The sequence below is a fragment of the Rhinopithecus bieti genome, unplaced genomic scaffold, assembly GCF_001698545.2.
Source record: "Rhinopithecus bieti isolate Rb0 unplaced genomic scaffold, ASM169854v2 scaffold_11744, whole genome shotgun sequence".
Lineage (NCBI taxonomy): Eukaryota > Metazoa > Chordata > Mammalia > Primates > Cercopithecidae > Rhinopithecus > Rhinopithecus bieti.
This window is the reverse complement of record NW_016807094.1, coordinates 379340-389099: the sequence shown is the minus strand read 5'-3', so window position 1 is coordinate 389099 and position 9760 is coordinate 379340. Positions and strand designations below refer to the sequence as shown.

At 56.1% G+C, this 9760-nt stretch overlaps 1 protein-coding gene across 1 annotated transcript in view; it reads right to left on the bottom strand.

Annotated features, from left to right (window-relative positions):
* Positions 1-7548, bottom strand: part of HAP1 (huntingtin associated protein 1) — an 11602-nt gene extending 4054 nt beyond the window's left edge. Inside the window, 11 exon segments of the mRNA XM_017880137.1 lie at positions 559-650; positions 1265-1339; positions 1699-1829; positions 4425-4491; positions 4570-4675; positions 4884-5014; positions 5125-5256; positions 5259-5290; positions 5638-5721; positions 7081-7506; positions 7509-7548. Coding sequence (XP_017735626.1) covers positions 559-650; positions 1265-1339; positions 1699-1829; positions 4425-4491; positions 4570-4675; positions 4884-5014; positions 5125-5256; positions 5259-5290; positions 5638-5721; positions 7081-7506; positions 7509-7548 — 1316 coding nt within the window.
* Positions 7549-9760: the final 2212 nt, after the last annotated feature.

The window sequence follows — 9760 nt, the reverse complement described above, 5'->3', positions numbered from 1 at the left end:
GGCCGGAGACCCCCCCCCTCCCCCCCAGGCCAGGGGAAGGAGGGAAGAAGACTGCGCGCAAAAAAAAAAAAAAAAACCTCAGGCCGGGCACAGTGGCTCATGCCTGTAATCCCAGCACTTTGGGAGGCTGAGGCGGGCAGATCATCTGAGGTCAGGAGCTTGAGACCAGCCTGGCCAACATGGTGAAACCGTGTCTCTACTAAAAATACAAAAAATTAGCCAGGCCTGGTGGCACACGCCTGTAATCCCAGCTACTTGGGAGGCTGAGGCAGGAGAAGTGCTTGAACCTGGGAGGCAGAGGTTGCAGTGAGCCGAGATCACGTCATTGCACTCCAGCCTGGGTGACAGAGTAAGACTCCATCTCAAAAAAAAAAAAAAAAAGTACCTCAGGGGGAAGTGATGGGTCCATGTTTATAGAGAAACAATGAGTGGAGGGGCTGACGCAGTGAACGAGGTGGGTATAGGCAAGCGTGGAAGGTCAGAATATGAGGGCAAACCCCCTCCCCACTACAGGAAAGGCCATGGCCTACAGGGCAGGGTAGGTCCCCAGCCACATACCTTTCCATAAAATACACAGGGTCTGAGATCATCCTCCTTAGAGACGTTCTGAGCTCCTCAGCCAGGGTCTCCTGGAAACCAGGAAGAGTCTCCTATGGTGGAGAGAACAGATGTTACCAGGGGACCCCCACAGAACCCCCACCCATAGGCTCAGGCACAGAAGGGAACTGGGATCTCAATCAGCCACCAAGGCTGAGACACAGGCACAGAGGCAGAAAAGTGGGAGGCCAGGGGAGGGTCCTCACCAGAGGCATGCGGTACGGGGAATGGGTGGCAGACCCAGCGGACACTGGGGGTTGCTGGCAGAGGGTCCTCACCTCCTCCTGCGTCTCATTCAGCATGCCCCCACAATCCGTGTACTTCTGCAGGTCCTGCAGCTGGGAACCCACCCCGCAGGCTCTGCTGGGTCCCAGGCACACCCAGTCCAGCACTCCTGCCTATCCGCTCTCAGGCTGAGGCCAGAGGCCCAGGCTCTGGACTCCAAGTGTCATGCGGGAAACCCAGGGCAGGTCCCTGCACTGCACACCACTCAGACTTTGATGGAACTGTCACCTGTTGGGCTGTGCCAGGCATGGAGGGGGTGGACAGGGACAAGACTCAGTCCCTGCTAGTCCTCTCCAGAGTCAGTAGCTACCAAGGGCCTGGGGTCCCCTCTCTGGGCCAGCAGCTCTCCAGGGTGGGGGCAGGAGCCTGGAGGGAGCCTCACCTCCTCCTGGAGCTGCATCTGGATTTCCTTCTCCGAAGCCAGCTGCTTCTGCAACTTTTCAGTCTCAGCCCGGTACTGGAAGGACCCAAAACCAATGAGCCCCCATCTGTGGCCTACCCATTCGGGGCACCCCCTGCTTCCAGCACATCTTCCCAGGCACATCAGTGAGTCCTTGGCAGCCCGTGAAGTGAGAAGTCACATGGAAGGAGGGCAGGGGAGTCACACAGCCTGGTTCCTAGAAGACTCCAGGACCCTCTCTGGGCCTTGGTCTCCTCCTTAAGACAACAAGGGGTCAAGATAAGAGGCTCTCTGAGGTCTCCTGACTCTGACACAGAAAGAAACCTTGGGCCTGGTGGAGCCGAGTGGAGGCAGGGAGAAGGAAGTTAGGGTCCCATGGGGCCACGACAAGAGGGTTCCACACATACCGGACTCACTGTCCAGCAGCGCTGCTGCAGCTTCAGCACCTGGGCCTGCAGCCGAACAACCTCCTGCTGCTGCTGTTTGTAGTTTTCCAGCCTAAGCACCAGCACCTCCAACAGCTCAGCCATCTGCTGGCTGGCCTCCGCTGAGGAGGGCAGAGGACAGGTCAGCCCTGGCTCCCCTGGCCTTCGGGGACCAGCTCTGGCCCTCCCAGATGCCTCTGTCTGCCCCACCCTCAGCTGCTGCACTGTGCCAGCAGGTCCCGCAGGGGTTCACATTCCTCACTCAGGTCCTCCATTCAAGAAATGTTCATGGACTGATACTGAGCAGGGCACCAGGGTGAGTGTTCAGTAAGACCCAGCCGCCACACTGAGGTAAAGTTGGTGAGCAGACATACCACAATCACACACCATACAGACCATGATGGGCAAATGTCAAAGGTATATGGGTCAGGGACATCACAGCTATGGCACCCAACCCAGACCTGCAAGGTCTAGGAAGGATTCCTGGACAAAGGAACCACTAAGCTAAGACCACAGGGGAAGTGAAGCTCAGCCAGGCAAAGAAGGGAAAATGTAGGCCCAAGCTAACTGGAAAGGCCCAGAGGCCATCAAAAGCCACTGGGAGGGGGAGGGGCCAGAGCAGTGCACAGGTTTCCAGAACACAGTGGGGGCCAAGGGGGTGGGGTTTATCCTTTGGCCAATAAGAAGCTATTTGGGAGTTTTAGGCACAGTAATGACGTGGTCAGACTTGGGTTTATTTGAGCCTGAATCTCTCTGTTGCCCAGGCAGGAGTGCAATGGTGCGATCTCGGCTCACTGTAACCTCTGCCTTCCGAGTTCAAGCGATTCTCCTGCCTCAGCCTCCCGAGTAGCTGGGATTACAGGGGTGAGCCACCACACCCGGCTATTTATTTTTTAAGAAATGAGGTCTTCGGCAGGGCACAGTGGCTCACCCCTGTAATCTCAGCACTTTGGGAGGCCGAGAGGGATGGATTGCTTGAGGTCAGGAATTCAACACCAGCCTGGCCAACATGGTGAAACCCCACCTCTACTAAAAATACAAAAATTAGATGGGTGTGGTGGCACACACCTGTAATCCCAGCTACTTGGGAGGCTGAGGCAGGAGAATCGCTTGAACCTGGGAGGCAGAGATTGCAGTGAGCCAAGATCATGCCATTGTACTCTAGCCTGGGCGACAGTGAGACTCCGTCTCAAAAAAAAAAAAAAAAAAGAAAAAGAAAATTTGCCAGGCATGGTGGCATACACCAGTAGTCCCAGCTGCTCAGGAGACTGAGGCGGGAGAATCGCTTGAACCCGGGAGGCAGGGGTTGCAGTGAGCCGAGATTGCACCACTGCGCTCCATCTCAAAAAAAAAAAAAAGAAAGAAATGAGGTCTTGCCAGGTTGCCCAGGCTGGGGTTGGAGTGCAGTGGCTATTCACAGGCACGATCCTATTACTGATCAGCATGGGAGTTTCTGACCTGAGCCAGTTTACCCCTCGTCAGGCAACCCAGTGGTACTCCACTCCCTGGACCATACTGACCCCATCGGCATAGTGTACTACAGCCCAGAACTCCCAGGCTCAAGCAGTCCTCCCACCTCAGCCTCCTGAGTAGCTGGGACCAGAGGTGGGAGCCCCTGCACCTGGCCAGGTTTGGTTTTAGAAAAACTCTTTGAGGCTGTGTACAGAAGTTCCTGGTAGAGTTCGAGTAGAGGCAGTGTGACCAGTTAGGTATCCTGGACTAGAGGCAGCCACAGTGGGGAGGGGGAAAAAGACTTAAGCCATTCCTAGGAGGTAAAAGCAACAGAGTTTGGGGACTGGTTCCTACTCTAGTAGCCTAGGGACCAGTAGGACCATTCAGGGAGTTGCAGAACCCAGCAGGAAGGAAGGTCAGGTCAGGGGTAAAGGGAACAGCAGGAGTTCAGCTGTTGCCACTTTGCGTCTGCATCTCACCAGCTGAGGAGTTCACTTGAACTCCTCAGGCACAAACACTGCTCCTCAATCATCTTCATAAGCACACAGCATCTAGGATGATGCCAGGCACAGCCACTGCCTCATGCATGACTCTGAACTGTCCCAGCCCTGGGTGCCTGGTCTCTGGCAGCTCATGGCTCCCCGCTGCCTGCCCCAAATAAGAGGAGACAGGCTTGGAGGAGACCCACCACTTTATTTTTTTGAGATGGAGTCTTGCTATGTCGCCCAGGCTGGAGTGCAGTGGCACGATCTAGGCTCACTGCAAACTCTGCCTCCCAGGTTTAAGCGATTCTTCCACCTCAGCCTCCCAAGGAGCTGGGACTACAGGCTGTGCCACCATGTCTGGCTAATTTTTGTATTTTTAGTAGAGACAGGGTTTCTCCATGTTAGCCAGGCTGGTCTCAAACTCCTGACCTCAAGTGATCTGCCTGTCTCAGCCTCCCAAAGGGTTGGGATTACAGGCATCAGCCACCGCGCCTGGCCTGAGACCCACAACTTCTGTCGAGCTCTTTATAGTTTGCACAAAGTACCTCCTCAGCTGTTGACACTCTTAATCTTCATAAACCCTGGAGAGATCAGTGGGGCTGAGACAATTAATCCCCATTCTAAAGACAAAGGTTCAGAGAGGTCAAGGAATGTGTCCAAGTTCACACAGCTAGGAGTGCCAGATCTGGGACTTAAACTTGGATCTCCATACTCTGCATCTTGAGTTCTTTTCTCTGCTCCTTCGGACAGCCCCCCAACCCGAGTGACAACATTACGTACAAAACTGCTCCATACATTCCAGAATGAGCATCTGTTCCTCATCCTCAAGGGTGTCAAGTAGAGAGGCCTGGAGGGAGGGAGAGAGGAAGGGACAGGGAAGTCAACACCCCCTGCTAGCCGGCACCCCCTCCTCCCCCATTCTCACCTCTTCTCTCAGCTGATGATTCTCCTCTTCCAGCAGCCTCAGCTTCTCCTGCAAGGCTTCCAGCTGTGGGCAGTGGTGCTGGTGCAGCAACGCCTCCTGCGAAATCCTAGGGGCGGGAGGAATGGGAGTCAGGGTGCAGAGAGTGGGGCTTCCCAGTTCCCAGCCCACCCAGGGCCTCCCCACCAGGGCTAAGAGCGGTGTTCTCAACTAGTTCCAGCAACCCTGCCGGCAAGCACATCACCTGTGTCCCTCTTAACAAATGAGGAAATTGAGGCTCAGAGAAAGGACTCACAGGTGCAAAAGCAGGAACTCACAGCTTGGGGGCATCACAGGGATGAGCACGCTGCTGGTCTTCCTCTGCTTCCTCCTCTTCCTCCTCATCAGAATCTGAGTAGAGATGGAGGAGGTCATCCCGCAAGTTCACCTGGTGTCTGAGGTGTAAAATCTGGCAGGAAGAGAGAGGAGCCATGGGCTGGGAGTGGTAGGGGCAGGAGAGGGTCCTGGCATGAGGTGGATGTAGACTGGCCCCCTATCCTCTCCTCCCCACCCAGTTACCTCCTCCTTGGCTGAGCCCAGCAGGGCTTCCAGCTTGCTGTTCTCCTCCATCAAAACACTGTTCTGTTTCACCATGAACTGGCCGATGCAAGCTGCAGTGTTCAGGTCCCTGTCTCTCTGCAGAAGGACCGTCACCCATAGGTAATGCTCTCCCAGTGTCTGGGATCTCCCAGACAGGTGGGAGAAGCTGGTGGGGGCGGACACAGGGGTCAGAGGGAGGCTAGGCCCCTAAGAGAACCCTCCCCATCCCCTAGTTCTCTAGGGTACTAGACCAGAGTCTGCCATTAACCCACTGTGGAACCTGACTCAGTTTCCCCTCATGGAAAAAGATCAGACCAGATTGGCTCTGAGAGCTCTTCCAGCCTGAACATCCCACATCGAACTGTCTTCCATAAGAAGGACCCTTACCTGGGCCCCCAGAGAGACTACCAATCAGGAAATAAACAAGACCCCCACCCCTACAGGACAGGACAGAATTAGAATAAGGGCCTGCCTGAATCAGGAAGACAGTACACACCTCCTCCAGCAAATATAACATCACTTTGACGTCTTCCTGGGTAATCTTTCTGACTGGCGGATGTAGGTTAGGAAACAGTGCTGCAGGAGGAGGCAGGTGGGGAGAAAAGGCCCAGCCAGGTCAGCAAAAAGGAGCAGATGCTACCAGCAACCAGCTGTTTCCCATCCTATCCTCAGTTCTCCAACAAGGGTCATCAGGAGAGAAGAATGGGCTCCCCTCCTGCCCCCCACATCCTTCCCTTACCCCTTGTCACTCAACACTCCTTTCCCTGCTCCCAGGGCCAAGTGGACTGGGTTTTGGGGTTTTTCTGTTTTGTTTTTATGAGACAAAGTTTCGCTCTTACCCCCCAGGATGGAGTGCAATGGCGTGATCTCGGCTCATTGCAACCTCTGCCTCCCAGATTCAAGCAATTCTCCTGCTTCAGCCTCCCGAGTAGCTGGGGTTATACACGCCCGCCTTCTTGTTCCTCTTCTGCCTCGTGGCGGGTATGTATAACCCCAGCCACCACGCCCGGCTTATTTTTGTATTTTTAGTAGAGACAGGGTTTCACCATGTTGGCCAGGTTGGTCTAGAACTCCTGACCTTATGATCTGCCCGCCTCGTCCTCCCAAAGTGCTAGCTGGGATTACAGGCGTGAGACCACGCGCCCGGCTTTTTTTTTTTTTTTTTTTTAAACCCCTGGAGGAGCCTGAAGTAAGCGAGTCACAGTTCTCCAGGCTCAGAAACTGGGCTCTCCCAACACCTGGGTCCCTGGCGCCTAGGAGAATGGAGACAGCCAGGGGAAGTATAGCCTCAGACTGGCTCATCACCCCCTACCCAGAAGGCAGTGCAATGGAGTCTCCTGGGTCAAACAGACGCAGCCACTTACCCTGCACCTGTTGCGTGTGCAGAGGACAGGAGGAAGACTTCACCAGATTAGGGGACACTCGAGCCTCTAGGCCCAATCCAGGGATCTCCCCCGACCCGCAGGAGGATAGAAGGAGAGAAGGGGCGGGGAGAAGAGCGCGACCTTGCCCCCATACCCGCAACCAAAAAGTGGGCAAAACACCCCCCTTCGCGCACCCACCCCTCCATCGCACGCAAGCCCGGTCGGCCAGCGCGGGCAGCGCCCTCCAGCAGCCCCCCGCCCCTCTCCTGGCACTGCGGTAGACCCAGGAGAGGGGCGCTGAGGAGGGGCAGATCTGCCGCAGCAAGAGGCGCGTGGAGGCGGGTGGACGAGCGCGCAGGCCCCAGGACCTGACTCGGGCACAAACCAGGGGACAAAAGCGGAGGAGATGGGGAAGAGGTGACCAGACAGATGCCCCAGTGACATCGCGGGGGTGGTGGACGGGTGACACTGAGTGCCAGAGGGGGCGGGGCGCCTGGACCCGATGGGGCCACTTCCTCCCTGGAGGTGACCCAGTCCCCACGCCGTCCAGGACCCCGGGGGCCCGGTTTACCTTCCTCCAGCTCTCGAATAAAGGCGGCGCGCTCAGGGCCGGACACCCCGGGTGGCCGGCCAAAGTAGGCGGCTGGTGTCTTCCAGATGCCCGCTGCCTTTCCAGTCCCCAGGCCAGTGGCCCGGGAACCAAACGGCCCTTGGAATACGAAGCGGGCCCACGGCGAGTCCGAATTGTTGGGCACAGACCGGACATCCCCTTGGATGGCCGAGAATGCAGACTGGCGCCGGGCTCCTGCCTTGACTCCAGCCTCGGAGGCCGGGCGAGCTCCGGTGCCGGCTTCCGAGAGGACTTGGGATCCAGAGGCAGCTCGGGATCCTGCTCTCTGTCCAGTGCCCCGTGCCTGCGGCTGCGCAGAGGGCTCCAGAGTGGGACTGGCTGAGGGCGAGGGTGCACAGGTGAGTGCTGCTGGGTCTCCGGTCCCGGCCGGCTCCCAGCGCAACCCCTCCCGGACACCTTCGGGCGCATCTCGGGTGCGCTGTCCGCTGCCGCGGCGGGACCTTTATAACCTGCGCCAGCCGCCGGGCCGGACCACGCGTAGGGGTGGGGGCTGCGGAGAAGCAACTAGTAGCAAGCGGGACTCAGAGTAGCGCGGGAGGGGAGCTAGTGGTGACGGAACAGAGCACAGTAAGAAAAGGAGGGCAAGAAGGGCGAGTGCAGGTTCCGGATGGCTCCGAGTTGGGAGGGGAGCGAAAGATTTCTTCTCCCCTCTCTATCTCCGGAGAATGGTTCTGCCCAAAGCCGCAGCTGCCCCCGGACTCGCGGGACCCCGGCTGGGGGCGGTCCCTTCCCTGCTCCCGCGCCAGGGTTTCGGGTGCCTTACCTGGTGTAAAAGCTGCCAAGCCAACGTTGTGCATACGGTCTGGGGTGGCCAGTGCATTAGGGCAGCGCTGCGTCTTTCCTGGTTGACTGGGAGAGACATTCCAAGCTCCAGTGCGCTTCCAACGTGCTGCCCCGCCTGGCTCTGCAACCCTGACCCTCGCGCTCACACCCCAGTGCTCGCGCCACTCGACATCTTCCATTTGATTGGATTAACTAGTTCTTCACCTCCAACCCTAATTCGCTTTGCCCTCCTCTTGCCATGCTGGCGAACCCCTGTTCTCCTTGGGAGACGCCGCTTAAAAGTCTCCCTGTACCCAGGCGCAGTGGCTCACGCCTGTAATCCCAGCACTTTGGGAGGCCGGGGCAGGCGGATCACCTGAGGTCAGGAGTTCCAGACAAGCCTAGCCACATGGCGAAACCCTGTCTCTACCAAAAATACAAAAATTAGCCGGGCATGATGGCGTGCGCCTGTGGTCCCAGCTACTCAAGAGACTGAGGCAGGAGAATTGCTTGAACCTGGGAGGTAGAGGGTGCAATGAACCGAGATCGTGCCAATGCACTCCAGCTGGGGCTACAGAGCAAGACTCCCCCTGAAAATAAACAAATAAATAAATAAAATTTAAAACATTTTAAAGTATCCTACTGGAAATGTTGGGTAGACAATTAGCTGTATAATTCCGAGTGTAGGGGAGAGACCGGACTGGAGATTTAAATGTAGGAGTCATTGCTCTTTGATGGCCATTTAAGGCTGAGACTGGGTGAGATCCCCCAAGAGACTTGAGAGAAGACCGATAAGAGCGCCCAGGATTAACCCCCCTAGGATTCAGAGGGCAGAAAGAGGAAGAGGAGGCATCAAAAAGAAGACTGGGATGAGTGGGGCAGTGAAGTAGAGGAAAACCAGGAAAGTTGGGTCTTAGAAAGTAAAGAAAATGTTTCACATGGAGAGTGGCTACCAGTGTTGGGTGGTGCTGCTGATCAAAGACTGAGGATAGAGACTCAGCTTGGCAAACTGGGGTCATGGGCACCCTCGGCAAGAGCGGTCTTGCAGGGCCAGGCACAGTGGCTTACCTGTAATCCTAGCACTTTGAGAGGCCAAGGCGGGTGGATCACCTGAGGTCAGGAGTTCAAGACCAACCTGGCCAACATAGTGAAACCCCCATCTCTACTAAAATACAAAAATTAGCTCGGTGCGGTGGCGCAAGCCTGTAAACCCAGCTACTTGGAAGGCTAAGGCAGGAGAATTGCTTGAACCCAGGAGGCAGAAGTTTCGGTGAGCCAAGATTCCACCACTGCACTCCAGCCTGGGCAACAGAGCAAGACTCTGCCAAAAAAAAAAAGAAAGCAGTCCTGGTAGTGGAGGTGAGAGAGACCAAAGAGGGGTGAGGAAATAACGGGAGGTAACAAAATGAAAACAGAAAGAAGCCTGGGCGCTGTGGCTGACACTTGTAATTCCAGCACTTTGGGAGGCTTAGAAGGGTCAATTGCTTGAGCCCAGGAATTTGAGGCCAATCTGGGCAACATAGCAAAACCCTGTCGCTACAAAAAAATACAAAACTTGGCCAGGCACAGTGGCTCACATCTATAATCCCAGCACTTTGGGAAGCCTAGGCGGGTGGGTTGCCTGAGGTCAGGAGTTCGATACCAGCCTGGCCAACATAGTGAAACTCCATCTCTACTAAAATACAAAAGCTAGCTAAGCATGGTATGGTGGTAGGTGCCTGTAATCCCAGGTACTTGGGAGGCTGAGGCAGGAGAATCGCTTGAACCCGAGAGGCAGAGGTTGCCGTGAGCTGAGATTGCGCCATTGCACTCCAGCCTGGGCAACAAGAGCGAAATTTTGTCTCAAAAAAAAAGAAAA